General features: G+C 39.5%; 1 protein-coding gene across 1 annotated transcript in view; it reads left to right on the forward strand.

Annotated features, from left to right (window-relative positions):
• The window catches only part of LOC140229596 (complement factor H-like), a 166,203-nt gene that overhangs the window by 140,868 nt on the left and 10,245 nt on the right, over positions 1-15,090 (forward strand). The window contains 6 exon segments of the mRNA XM_072309841.1: positions 6,515-6,715; positions 7,072-7,269; positions 9,456-9,668; positions 10,432-10,653; positions 13,404-13,591; positions 14,756-14,858. Coding sequence (XP_072165942.1) covers positions 6,515-6,715; positions 7,072-7,269; positions 9,456-9,668; positions 10,432-10,653; positions 13,404-13,591; positions 14,756-14,858 — 1,125 coding nt within the window.

Raw genomic sequence — 15,090 nt, forward strand, 5'->3', positions numbered from 1 at the left:
ATTCACTGAGATGACATACTTGCCAACATTTTGGAATCCTGAAGAGGTAGATTTTGCGAGGGAGCGAAGCGACCGAGCCCGAGCGCGTTTGCGCGCGAGGGGGGGGGGGGGGTGTGGGAGGGGGGTGTCCCCCCTCCCACGGTGTGGACTTTTTTTGTTTTTCAATATCAAAATATGAGATTTGGTGCATGTTTTTTAACCTTTTTAAAGGGTTCTTGATATTGATAAAAAGAATATAATCCATGTAAATCTATGAACTATTTTGTAGATTATGCATATAGAAATAAAATCAGACATTGGTAAATAATTTTTGTAGGCTAAGCATATGTGAAAAAGTGATCAAACATATTGGCAAATAATTTATCCCCTTATAGTGTACTTTCTATTGTGGAGCTAGTTTGATGAATAAGACATAATGTTGCACTCACCAAATCTAAATTAATTAACAGATGACCTGGCTGTCAGATTCCTGTATGTGGCAGATTTTGCTCTCTTCTGCAGTGCGTGTGACGGTTCCCATTCATAGCATTCACTCTTGCAGAATATATTGATCTTAGCTGCCAAGATTGCACAGAGAGTGTTGCGGATTCCTGTCGTTGATGCATACACACCATCTCTTGAGTGTCCTTCTTTACCCTTACGAAGTTGCGATCTCATGCTCGTTGCCGTTTTGTTGACCATATTGACAATGGTCTCGCATCTGGCATTTGAATGAGGAATGAGAAGAAGGTACTTCGCTAGTTTTGACAGCTTAGGGAACCTTAGGGAATTATCCTCTACATTCCTGAGTAGGCTAAGCTCATGCCAGAACTTGTCTATGCGGTCATCCTTTACTTCTGGCAAGTCAGTGGCACACTGAAAATCACATAGTTCAGATGACAACAAGTCAAGTTGGTCGTCTGTGAAAATTCCAGGAAATCTGGTTGTGAACCTTGTGAGGAACTCTGGTGTTATTGCAGCTCGATTGTTGGGGTCAAGAAACTTCGCATCTTGCACGACAGGGTCCTTCAAGTTAAACTTTTCCTTCATGTATTGAAGAGAAGCAATGTAGAAGGCCCGAACATCTCTCCTCAGTGCTGATACTGTGTGTGTACCTTCAAGGTCTTCTCTTATTATCTGCTGGCTAGCAGTGAAGCCAATGTGCAGGTGTTTGTCAGGCTTATGAAGCTCTCTGTCTGCTACATCCACCCTCAGAAGGTCAGCAGCGTCTGAATGCATGACTTCAGGTAGAATCAAGTAGCTCATCAGAGTCTACAGGTGTAGAAGGAATTAATGAAAGAAATTGTATATGCATTGGTTCCTGAAATTTACTGTATGCAGTATGAAATAAAATCATGCTTTTTGTTTTATGATAGAATAATAGAGTGAAAGATAAAGCTGTATCAGATAAAAAAATCATATTGAAATTTATTATTTATATTTCAGTCTAGATTTAAAGATAAACCTGTATCCTGTTACTGGAAAAAAAAATAATTTGTCTATATTTCAGTCTAATGCAGCGGAACATTTGTAAATTACACATGGTTTTTCAGATTCAATTCATTTTCCCCAAGTATAACACGATTTGTTTTCTTTTTCTTAACCCACCTTGTAGAGTTTCATTGCAGATGGATGTAGTTTGTGGATGACGGGCGCCTCAGTCTGCAGGAGAATGTTGAACATGTCGAAGCACGGCAAGACAGCATGGAGGAACTGCACATACAGCTTGGTTTCTGGCTTTGTGAAGGCTTCTACCAGGCGTTCCTCACGTGGCTGCATCTTCTTGCTGAAAAATTTGAATAAATTTAATGCACATGATACTATCTTGAACAAATTAATTATGAATAAATGAGCTAACAGATCTTAGAAAACCCTAGCCATTTTTTTTTTTTTTATTATAGTGACATGATGATGATTGAAACCTTGAACAAGATAATGGAAACCAACCTTAAAATAAATAATTGATATGAAAAATAAACAAAGCAAAATATGTGAACCCCTACACTAACACAGTCACAACAGTGTACATGATGTATGAGAAGTTAGAAAGACTTCAAAAATAGCCCTTTCACCAAATATATAGTCTTTTCAGTCATATGTCACAATGTATGCATGATTATCACATCAGTTATTCAACATACATGTATCTGAAGTGATCATCATATGAAACATGGGTTCAATTTATTTTCTGGAGAAAAAGGGGAAAACATGTATCATATGCAAGGCGGGATAATGCACACATACATGAATGAATATTATAGTTTTTCTTTCATGCAGTCAAGTTGAAGCACAAACTCACCTTTGCCTTTTTCTACTCCCGGAAGCTACTTCAGGAACATCATCATCATAGAACTCTGTCAAGAAATAGGACCTCAAGCCATCCCATAGCTTAAGAGCCCTTTCCATGCACCGCGAGAGACTCAGCCACCTTGTTGGCACATGCTTGAGTACTTTTAGGGTTTCCAGATCATTGAAACCTATTTCGTCCCTCAGTTGTTGTTTTCGCTTGGTGCTAAACATTTAAGAAAAAACGTGATGGGGAAAAAAGAAATTAAGAGTTGTGTGATTTTATTGAGTATTCATAATCTATTGCTTATCAAAAATTTTGAACCAATTGTCCTATATAAAGTCTCTCTTTTTACCTATATGACAAATTTTTATCGTTCCACAACTGTTTATAGATATCAATGAATTTTTTTTTTCAATTATATGGAGATCGAGATAATAATGACATCTAAATTATGGCAAAATTTAAAAAAAAAAAGCTCTTTAAATTGATTACTTTTTAAAGTTAAATAAAAGGAAAGATCAAATTCAAAACAATTACCTTTTGTCAAAGTGGTAGTACAAATCCAGTACAAAATCCTCGGGACTGAAGTGGAGTTCTTTTGCACCACGTTTAGCAGCCAGATTTGCTAGGTGACATGGACAGCCCATACCATACACTAATGAATTCTCCTTCTTCAAAAGTGTAAGTACACCCTTGTCTCTTCCTATCATCACGGAGGCATTGTCTGAGGCAAACGCCACACATGAATCGAATCCAATGTTCTTTGCTGAAAGAGAATTCTTGACAGCCTGGAAAATGTTCTTTGCATCCGCATTGTTTGCAACAGGCATGTCAAGAAATGATGTGACCACCTCTCCTTGGTTCCAATGAGTTAACAAAACTGGAAAGAATTTGTCCTCCTCATCACTAGAGCTATCAGTTGCAAGTGAATACCACTTTTCCGGATCATCTTTTGCATTGGGAACTGACGCAGTACTACTGGATGTGGAAGGTTTGGAACTAGAATCTGATGATGATCCCATTTCTGATGCTGGCCTTTCAAGCTGTTTGCAAATGCTTTCACAGGAAGTTGCAGCAATTTCGGAAATCAAATGGGTTGACTTTGTTCTGCCGCATGCGAAATCCTTGGCAATATTGCTATCTGGAAACGTGTTTTACCAGTTTTGTGAAATGTCCACTCACAGCAATTGGAAGGTTATGCTCAATAACAAATCCTTGCAACAATAGTTCAGCGTTTTTCACTTTTTCTGTACGGTCAGTTGATACCTTGAACTTGTCAAATACACCTCTTGATGTGCTTTCCAAACTTTTGACAGTCTTCAGGTGCTTCTCTGTATGCAAATGTTTTTTCACATCGTTAATCCCTCCATGAGTCACTTTGAAATCAGCCACACACACAGTACAACACGCATGGGACTCACTCAGCCTTGACAATTTGATACAATCAAACTGAGAGCTCCACTCACTTTTGAAGGTGTTTTCATACCTAGCTTTCTTCTTTTTGTGTCCAGATGACTCGCAGGCCGCCATGACGATCGCGAAATTGAGCAAAACTAATAATCTAAGCACTTTCATAGGCAATACAAACTAGCTCCACAAAGTTGTTGCAGTATTGTTTACAGACCTACAACTAGAACAGTCAGCCACTATGCGTACGTACGTCTACATAAAAACCGAAGTCAATAGTATACGACATGCGATCCAAGTTAGATATGATACAATCACGTTCGTACGTACACGGCCGGCTTTTAGCGGGATCATGCCACGCCGTATGCCGCATCGGCCGCACCACGCACACGTGAGCTACCAAAACATTACTACACGTACATGTACTAGAGTATTATGCGTGGTTCTAGCACAGATATAAATAGGGGTTCTAGCTACACACGTGTACAGTAAGTCTTGCACGCACGTATGATAGAGACTAGTGCGCCACTGCAGTGTGCATACATGTGTGCATATTAGAAGACTGAATACGGCGTTTTTGAGGAACGAGTTCCTTGAAATTATCATTAGTATTCTAATTACTAGCTTATTTTAGGGAATCAACGCACAATGAAGGGAAAATATGACTTTAATTTCATTTTATGGTAGGTTTGCTACAAAATCGGTAGATCAGAAGAGAAAATTGGTAGCCTTTCAAAACCTCTAAAAAGCGGTAGTCTACGGCCCAAAGCGGTAGAGTTGGCAAGTATGAGATGAGCATCTGTGATGTAATTGTTATTTCAAGTAATCCTTGTAAGTGGTGCTTGCCATCACATCCACTTGACAGCAAAAGTGGTATTTGGCATTATCAATAGAAAATTATTGTCATTAAATTCAATGCAAAATAATGAAATGGATGCTTTCCAAAGTGTCAATTGATGGATCATTCTGGTCACCTGGTCTATGCGAGTTCATCCTTTGTTTGAACATGACTGATGAATTCCATGTATTGTTACTTTGGGTAAGCAATGCATTCTGTTGCTTGAAGACGAGTGGAGTGCCTAATCGACTGAGAAAGAAGAAAGGTCATTTGTACCCATCCTGTACATGAGCTAACCCCGAACTGGCTTATTGCAGCCGCTGCTCCATATAACATCATGCCTGCTACATATAAAATGACATGTGTGAACACAAGAGACAGTATCATTTTGTCCGCGTCGTCATCACGTTTTGTTGTTATCTTCTTTTTATATATAAATTTTTGGCGAGCGAGACGAAAATTGTTGTATTTCAGCTTGCAATACATGGAATTCTTGTGTGAACACAATAAACATTGTTATTTTGTCCGCGTCATCATCATGTTCGTTTTTGGCGCTCCCAAGGAGTGGCGCCCGGGGCACGTGCCCCCCCCCCCCCCCAAGATACGCCACTGGTAACGTTTTGTATATAACTAACGTCGTGGTGGGTTGATTAAATGAATGTGGTCTTTGATATGTCTGTGCATGATTTGTGACGTGATAACTGTGCTTAAAAGATCTGGATGTTGTTAATCAACCTTCCATAACACAATGGAATCATTTAAAATGTAACAGAAAATCGCCAGAAAATTCCTAAACTATCATAACATAATCAAAACTGTGAACGAAAGAGCAATTTGTTTGAATGAGAACACTTATTTGTACTTCTGGCTGAATTTTCCATTTTCTTTCAGTTTGGTGCAAGTCATTTTTCACACTCTGGACAAAGAGCGTCAGTGTTCAGCCAAGCGTGAACAAAAATTTGTTTTGTTGATTGCACTTGATAGATGAGACTTTTGGGCATCCATAAATATGAAAAAAATCTTCCAAATATTTTGAAATGTAATTTAGACGATTTTTTTTTGATACGCCCTGTATAGTAAGGAAAGGTACACATTCTCACGACTTGTTACTGACATATATATGTTGATGGTAATTTTGTTCTCCCTGCTGTCTGAAAGAGGCGGGTCATAATCAATTATATTAAAACATTACGTTTTCCACTTTTATAGCCCCCCCCCCCCCCAAAAAAAAAAGAAAAAAAAAAGAATTTTCATCATTTTCTCATGCTTGATGTTGTAATGAAAAATTGTAAGGTGATGACATCAACAGCTCACCAATTACATATCGGTAGTCATAGCTACATTCAAGAGGCAACATATATCTGATTGAGCTTGTCCCTTAAAGGGGATGACTATTATAGTCACTGATCAGTGGGAATCAGTGGGAATGCTGGGGGATGATATTGTTCCAATTCTTGTGAGATTCGTTTAAGAGTACATTATATATCTATTGTTGTGTGAAAATTATTTGCTTCAGAACGGTCTCATATTCCAGTAATGTGCAGTTTCATACCCCGTCACTGTACAGGCATGCTAGCCTGGAAACATTAAACTGCACATTTCTTGACTATGAGACCATTCTGAAGCAAATAATTTTCACACAATAATAGATATACAATGTACTCTTAAATGAATCCCACAAGGATTGGAACAATTATCCCCCAGCATTCCCACTGATTTCCCACTGATCAGTTACTAGCCTTCCCCTTTAAGCTAGATTTATCCTCTATCCTACGAGATTTCCGTTATCCTTTGAGCTGAGGCAGAGTGTCAGAATATCAAGGATACAAGGATGAAGAGAGCTCCGATAGAACCCCTGGTAGCAAAGATCAGCACAGGTCCCAACCGTCAAAACCATTATTAAGGTGTTCACAAACACACATCTTCGAACAGTATTGTAGATACTAAAATGATCATAATTTCTAGTTCATATTAATGCTATCTTTCTTTCTCTCTTTCAGTTGAGCGAGCACGATGTTCGCGACAGAGTGGCGTCACTGTGCAGCCACTGAATAACATAGCTTCTTCTCACTCTGGTAACGATGAGGACTATCCGCACGGCAGCGAGATCGAAGTCACCTGCCCATCGGGCTTTCTTCGCGAGGAACCTGTGAGGACGAGGTGTAGTGATGGGCAGTGGTCTGAGTCCTGGCCAACATGTGGTAATTCAGCTTAGTCATTTCTGTGCCGGGGACTTTGGATAACCTTTTGGGTTGTTGTTGTTGTTGTTGTTGTTGTTGTTGTTGTTGTTGTTGTTGTTGTTGTTGTTGTTGTTGTTTTTGTAACCGAAACTCAAAGAAAACAAAGGGTAAAAAAACAGGGTGGAGAAAAAAAAAAGGAAATTTCATAAATACAAGAGTGAAGATGAATTCATCAAAAGAACAGGAATCAAGGTTTGATATATAACTATGTGATTATGGTTATCAAATTTTGCGTGTCTGTCACTACTTATCAGATAGCATGCTAAGTTGTTATGCAGGTATTTCCGATTCACTTTCTTATTTGTCTCCTTCAACAGTTGAGGCTAGATCATGTTCATCACGAGTCGTTCGATGGGGTAGCTACACGGTGAACCCGGTTCCGGAGGACGGTTACCCCCATGGAACGAATGTCAACGTTTCAGTGACATGTGACGATGGATATCGCCCAAACCCTCCTCGGCCGGTGAACATAGTTTGCAGAAATGGCGACTGGTCTGTTTCCTGGCCTCAGTGTGGTAATTATATCGATATACAGAACTGAAAAAAAAAAGAATGTTCATTGTTGATCTCTTTTATATTGTATTCTACTATGGGGATGGCCTGTGTAGAAACCGTATACAAAAAGATATACCATATGAAATGTATTTCCAATCTCAGGTCTACGGTAACATCGTTAGCGTTTCTTGTTACGTATATGGAAATGGAAAAGACGACACGGTAAACATGAAATAAAAAATAATGATAATTTCAGAACTATACAGATCCGCAAAATAATTGAAAAAAAAAAGCAACTAGATGTATGATAACATAAAATGGGATTTGCAAGCTTCTGCTTGCGATTGGAGATGTTCTTCAGAACGTTGGATAGAAGTTGATTGCGACAATAACATGAACATTCTAATTTATTATTCACTTACAAGTCTTGGAAAACGATTAAAAACGGTGGGAAAAAAATCCGTCACCTGGCTACGCGAGCGTACTAGACCAAGTGGCTTCCGTCATGAAATTTTCAAGCCATTCATATATAGGTAATCCCGAAATGGGGTTTTGATGTTGTTTTTATTTTTCTGCAGTGATAGAGGACTCGAAAACAAAGAAACTTCATTGTGTACATGGTGTGGAACGATAACTATAACACGATAACTTTAACCTCAGAGCTGAGAAAAATTAGCTCCGTGCTCAACTACAATGCAGCTTAGATCATTTTGCAGTTTTACTCAGATGACGCTCGAAATAATCAAATCGAATGTAAACGTGTAGAATAAATCTTTACTCCTTTCTGTGCCACATTTATTTCTTTATGTCCAAAGGTTTGTGTGTGGAATTTGTGCACATTTTGCTCTTTCCCCGGTACAGAAAGGGTTAATATAGGCTGTTATATAAAACGTTTTAAGTGTTAAGCCACTGTCAATAACTTCCCCCTTTAGCGAAGAAAACATTGCATGGTGTCTTGGTATGGAGGTTATCTAATAGATTCTTTTTTTTTTTTTTTTTAGGGGGAGGGGGATGAGTAACATCCATTTGTTCACAAGAAAACTAGTAAATCAGTTTTAAGTTAGTCTTAAAGAAAGCGTGAAAATCACTGAGCTCAACAATATAAACCATAAAGGTTGATCAAAATTGAAGGAATCTTAGAAAGTCATATAATTGTCAATTTTTGCTAATGTTCATATCTGGAAAAGTCGATATGAATATGCAAGTGGTGAACTGATGATATCATACCCTTACAACTTGCCACACAGTTGGCATATACCATTTTAAATTCCAAAAGCAATTATGTCCCACTCAAAAAATTCTGATAGAGTATCTGGCTGACATTTACTTTGAAGTTATTCAACCATGTAGGAATAACATTGTTTAAAACCTTTATAGCAGGAAAAATGAATTTCATATTGTTTAGCGTGATCAATGTTGAATTGTGAGGTGATGACATCATCAGTAGCTCACTCATTAAACTTTATGCTTACATATTCAAATCTATATTGATCAAGAACTGTTTTGCAAAATTTAGCGAATCTTGTATCTTGTACATTGAGGAATATGTATCTAGAGCTGTAATGGATCATATAGGGGTTCTGTATGACCCCTTATAAGCCCCGTATGAGCCGATAGCATTAGTGATGGCCTGGGTATTTTTTTTCTCCTCTCTCTCTCTCTCTCTCTCTCTTACATGTTGGTATGCTAGACTATTACAGGGGACTCAAATTTGAGAGAGAGAAAAAAAAAGAAAGAAAGAAAGAAAGAAAGAAAGAATGAAAGAAAGAAAGAAAGAAAGAAAGAAAGAAAGAAAGAAAAACATAGAAGTTATTGATGCTCGTATAACGTATCTGATTGTCATTCATGGTCCTGAGGCAATTACCCTCTGGGCAATCGAGACCCGTCCTCTAACCCTAACCCTTATTTTAATCCTGATCCCCGAATCCTAACCCTAACCCAAAATTCTAACCCTAAACCTAACCCTAACCCAATCTTTATTCTAACCTCATCACCAACCATTATAATAGCCGGAGGTAACTGTCAGGGTGGGTGGGGTACCTGCCCTGATACGGTGATCGGCAAAACTAAGTATGGCATGGTCATATGATAGTATGGAATACTGGAAACACAAGAAGAACAGGGACAAGAACATGAAATATTTATAATAACATGATTTGGTATTAGGTTACCTCATTCTTTTACTGGCTGCCAATTATTCCCGTAGTGGATGTGAGACGGTGTATTCCAGTAACTACTGAGAACGGGGAGTACTCCATTGATATTCTACGGGGAACTATTGGCGGCGTCTGGGAAGGGAACTACGCGCACAACACCAGGCTGAGAGTGTCCGTCACGTGCAATGACCACTATCTTGCAGAACCATTCGTGAGACCGACGTGTGAGAACGGCAAGTGGAACCAACCATGGCCGGCTTGTGGTGAGACTACGAAAACGAAGGAAATATCCTTTGATTCTGTTCTTTTCGCCCTCGGCAAGGCATTGAGATCCAATAAAATTAAGTCTTCAAACTTGTGTTACTTTTTAGGAACATTCCGATTGACTGGCAGTTGAAAAATCACGTCGAGTTGTTCGAAATAGTTTTCCTTCGTCTACTATGTGAAAAGGGGTTATTGTCAAAATATCTCTATGTTTTTACGGGTTGTAAAGTCTACAAGGCAATATTTGTGAGCTGACACCGTGTTATTCTGGAAAAAAATAACATTCAGAAAAGGCCAAGAAAATACTATTTGAAGCAATATAGATATCATGGCAAACCTTTATAAGAACACAATTCTTGCTATTTGAATCTCAAATTGTGCGGCTGTGTTTTGTTCTTTTTTATTGTTCCTAGCCATGATACTTTGATGTTTTGATTTAGCTAAATAATGCAAAATGGCCTAGAATTCAAAAATGAAATACAACTTGACTGCATTCACTAATCAATTGTATCTTCATGGTGGACATTTTCCGTGCTCCTCTTTTCTTTTCGTTCCAAATAATCGAAACATAGTTTCATTTCCGGAACTTTTTTTTTTAATTTTAGAGTAAATTAGCACAAGATATTTGAGTTTAAAAAGATCTACGGTTAGAGACTTATGTTACATCTTCATGATAACACGTCTTAATAATTGATGTTAGGGTCACATTATTAACATGACTGATTGTATCAAAGGGAAGACTCTCTCTCTCTCCATCAACAGTGAGACAACAGGAACCCTGCTCGGTGCCGGAGAGTGAAGGCAATATCCCAATGAGATTCTTCCTGAATGGTGAAGAGACAAGAGAGCTCCACCCACGTGATTTGGTCCCCGGTGGATCCTTCCTGGTGGCCCGGTGCATTGACCCAGGAAAAGCTCGACTGCTCGGTGACTCCCGCAGGCAATGCGACTTTGGAGAGTGGCTCGGGGAAGCACCGAGATGTGGTAACTTAATTGCAGGAAATATTCTATGCGAGTTACAGTGAAGACAAGATGTTGTGGTGACTTGAATTGCCCCCTCCACAAAAAAAAAAAGAAGAAGAAGCAGAAGAAAAAACCACCACCAACAACAACAACAACCAAACAACAAACAAACAAACAAACAAGCAAACAAAAAACCCATAAAAAAGAAGCATTTTTCTATACATCCAAATGGATTTTGGAAAACATTCACATATTTTCTGGGCTATGCCCGACAGGGCTTCCTTTTGTACATTTCATTTATGGGCGTTTAACTCACCTCTTTCCATTTCATGTCTACTGAATTATTAGACTATGTTTTGCTTTGTTCATGAAATATTTTCCAGGGCTTCTCCTCACCATCCAATAGTCAAGTTTTACTTTTGCTTCTTTCGTTTTAACGCAAAACCTTTTATATTGATTCGTGAATTGCCATGTATTTCTCCATAATTCCCCTCATTAATTCTAAGAACATAAACTCGAGTAGCTTCTTGCCGTTGCTAATTTTTATTTAGATGGATTTGTACTGTAGCTGCTTGATATGTATTTTGATAGTTACAACTTTGAAAAATACCTCACTGATATCATGTGGCAATAGTTCTGATATGATACATGGCGCCAAACCGACGATAAGTAAAGCCCGTACAGGCCGTGTCACACCTTTCCGGGCAAGCTACGCGGGCCTGCCGCGAGTAGGATTTTTTCTTCTTCTTTTTTAGCAAGAAAGATAATTTTCTGCGGGCGGACAAAAATGTTTGCGAGTTTCGCACTTGTGTCTTTAACCTGCTAAACACGTGTTACTTACCTTCAACTTGCGTGTATTTCGTGTGACTTGCGTGAGAGCTTTGGCACCGATCCATTTCCTGTTACGAGCGACTCACGGGTACTGCGAAGTACCTGCGTTGGAGTTGGCTGCGAGGTGCTGCCGGTAAGTGTCTCCTACTTGTGTTCTGCGTGTACCTCTAAGGGCAAACCCATGAGACCCTCTCGAAACAAGTTTTGAGCATATTTTGTATGCTCAAGGCCTTGTCATACGTATCTGGGGAAGTTTTGCTGATTGACTTGCGGGGAAACAATTTTTTGTCGAGCCCAACGGAGGTGAGGGGAGACTTAAAGGGATCGCCTGCGGCGTCTGTCCGTCCGCCGTCCCTCCGTCCGTCCGTCCGTCCGTCCGTCGTCTGTCCGTAACGCCACAAAAACTTCAATAACTCTTTACTCTGGGCTTCAATTGCAATCAAACTTCGAGGGAAGTCATACAAAGTTTCAAATGTTATCATATATGAAGGTCATCTCAAGGTCAAAGCTCACAGGCAGGGGTCAATGAACTTTTAACGCCCAATGTTTTTATGGCGCGTTTCTATTATGGGTCATAACTTTCGATCCATAGGTCCGTTTGTGACTAAACTTGGATGGAAGATGTCCCTTGGGGAGGGAATGGTCACCACAAGGTCAATGGTCGCAAGCATGGGTCAACGAACTTTTAGTTTTTATGGCGCGTTTCTATTATGGGTCATAACTTTGATCCATCGGTCCGTTTGCAACCAAACTTGGATGGTAGATGTCCCTTGGGGAGTGGATGATCACCACAAGGTCAACGGTCACAAGCAGGGTTCAACGAACTTTTAGAGCCCAATATTGAATTTTTATGGCACGTTTCTTTTTTGCCATAGATTTTTACCCTTGTATATCTCTTTTTATCTGTTATACCTTTTTTTTTTTAATCTGTTATATCTTTTTTATCTGTTATATCCCATTCGCGTACAATTTCTTTTACGCGAATGGGCGAGACACGTTATGGCACTTGCCGTGTTTCTACCCGGAGTTCTATGCAGATGAACCGGCAAAAAAAAAAAAAAAAAAAAAAAAAAGTTTTGGTCATGCAAGTCGGATTTACCCGCAGCCAAGTTTTGAGCATGGCCGAAACTTTTTTCCGAGTGAGTCGCGGGGATTGCCCGCAGAGGTCCAGGGAGAACGCCAGTAGGAGGTCCTTAGCAGCAGCACCTCGCAGGCAACTCCCAGGTACTTCGCAGTCCCCGTATTGTATGCGGCCAAGATAATGACATTCTGTTGGAATTCTGTCATTCCTTCAGAGGTACTCCTTCACTGAGTTGTCAGCCTCCACGCGCCTGGCACGCAGGTCAGACAGAATACCCGCAAGTAGAACTTAAGTGGAACGCGTCTATCAAGTAAGACACATGCAAAACTATCCATAATTCTTGTCCGCCCTCAGAAATTTTCTGGTATGCTGGAAAATCCCCACACGCAACAAGCTTGCCCGGAAAGATGTGACAGGGCCAAAATAAGGTTGCAGGTAAAGGGATTTGTATGCGCACCTCCTGGCAACTACAGTGAGACACGTGCTAGGTATTGTCATGTGCAGGTTCATCTGCGGGAACCTCCGGGTAGTAAAAAATTGTTCTTCGCAAGTCGCACGCAAGGCTTGCTCGGAAAGGTGTGACACTTCCCAGTTTATTTTTCGTTAAAAACAAAAGAAATAAAAAGAAAAAATTGAAATGAAACCCGGAAGTGGCACCAGAAATATTAGTCACGCCTCCCTTTACAGAATTCCTGGATCCGCCCCTGCTTCCTAAACCAACGTGGCACTTCATAATATGTGCGATTGCGGGTTTCTACTACAATCTGTGTACCACAGCACCTGTGATTCTTTTGTTCCCTGATCATTGAAAACGGAGTTTGTAGCGATTTTCTTTTTCTCAACTCGTTCATGTCGTCAGAGAGAGTTGCGGCTGCTGTCCTTATGCGCGGTTTACGTAGCGAGGTGGCATCAAACGGGACTGTGGTAGTATTCCCTATCAACAGGCCTGGCAGTAGTTGGGGTAACAGACTGAGGGTCTTTTGCCGGAATCAGATGAGGTCATGGTCACAACCAGTTATCACAGCATCAAGTGGTACTACATCTCAGGTAAAGTATGTACTTGACCGTGATCGACCTGTAACTGTTCACCTGTACCTCGGTGAGAAAAATACTTTGCCATGCCTTACTATTCAGTAATCCAGGTAATCTAACTTTGTGTAATTAAACTTTAGCGAAAGCAGACAGACCTCTCCCTTTCCCCTTTCTTCTATCCTATCTCTTTGCAAGTCATCCCGCCCTCCTATTGTCCTATTTGTTATGTATTATGTACGAGGGCTGCATGCAAATCAAGCAATGATTAAGCTGTAGCCCTTCAGTATTCATTGCATCGCTGATATGTTTTGTTGTATTTTGTAAAGGCAGTGAAGAAACTTACTTTGTTAACAATCAATGTTTATTCATATAGTGCATAATTATATATGTGTGTGTGTGTATGGCGCCAACAATGTTTATGATACATGTGTATGTATCGGCATGAGCAATGATATAATGCAGGAACCAATAAATCAAATCAAATTTAATTGAATCAAGTAGCAACGTAGTCTTTTCTCTCCTTCGAAATGTTCAGGTGATTGATAACTGTACGGATGACCTAGTAAACCGTCATTCAATTTTAATACAACTATAGATCCGATTGGTAAAGACCAGTAACCATTGAGAACGCACACGGCATACGGTAAAAATACATTTTGGAGGAAGGAACTCATAAACAACATGTGTATTTCAATCTTTTACTCCAAGGAGCTTCTGTGTGACCTACCTATAGTACCAGTGTAACCTCATTATCAAATTAAATAAGGCCTATAACGTAAAATCGATGATGCTTTTTTCCTTTATGAATTCATGAAACATGGTCTTAGCACCCTATTGTAAGCTTCATGTCATGATTTTTATAAAGTTCTCAAAGTTATGGGTCGAATAATGTGTTTCACAACACGTTTGTTCTGAACAAGAGCCATAACAATCTTCATAGTAGTTTGCAGACCCATCTCAGTTCAAGTTTGCTTAGATAAGTATGTAGGTCCTACGCTCTAACAGTTTAGCACAATATTCTGAATGCATGAATTATGATTTTCAGCATTTTTTTTTTTGAGCAAGTGTGAATTTTATCCATTCACTGCATAGTTTGAGAGAATGAAGATCTCTTGTCTATTTTCACCACTAATTGGAATCCTCCTTCCTCTTTTCCAATATCCCCACGTGTTTATGTAGGGTCAAGGAGACATCACACTGAATTCGCCAACTTGGAACGATTCTGGAAACTTCACATGTACGCTCGATGGCAGTTCCCATACAGTCGAAGTACTCTTTAATGGTATGCATCTTTCATAATAACTTTCACCTTTTTTTTTTTTTTTTTTTTTGCAAGAACCGAGGCGAAGTGTGAGACTATGCGCGTATGTATCATCTTGCGCAGTTGTTTTGATACTACAGTTATAAGCCCTAGTCATATTTCTTACAGTCGCTTCCCATTGAGAGGGGTCTAAAACTGTTGTGTATAGATTACTAAATTATATGATTTTGATCAATTTCTTAAAAGTGTTCGT

Source organism: Diadema setosum, chromosome 6, assembly GCF_964275005.1.
Source record: "Diadema setosum chromosome 6, eeDiaSeto1, whole genome shotgun sequence".
Taxonomy (NCBI): Eukaryota; Metazoa; Echinodermata; class Echinoidea; order Diadematoida; family Diadematidae; genus Diadema; species Diadema setosum.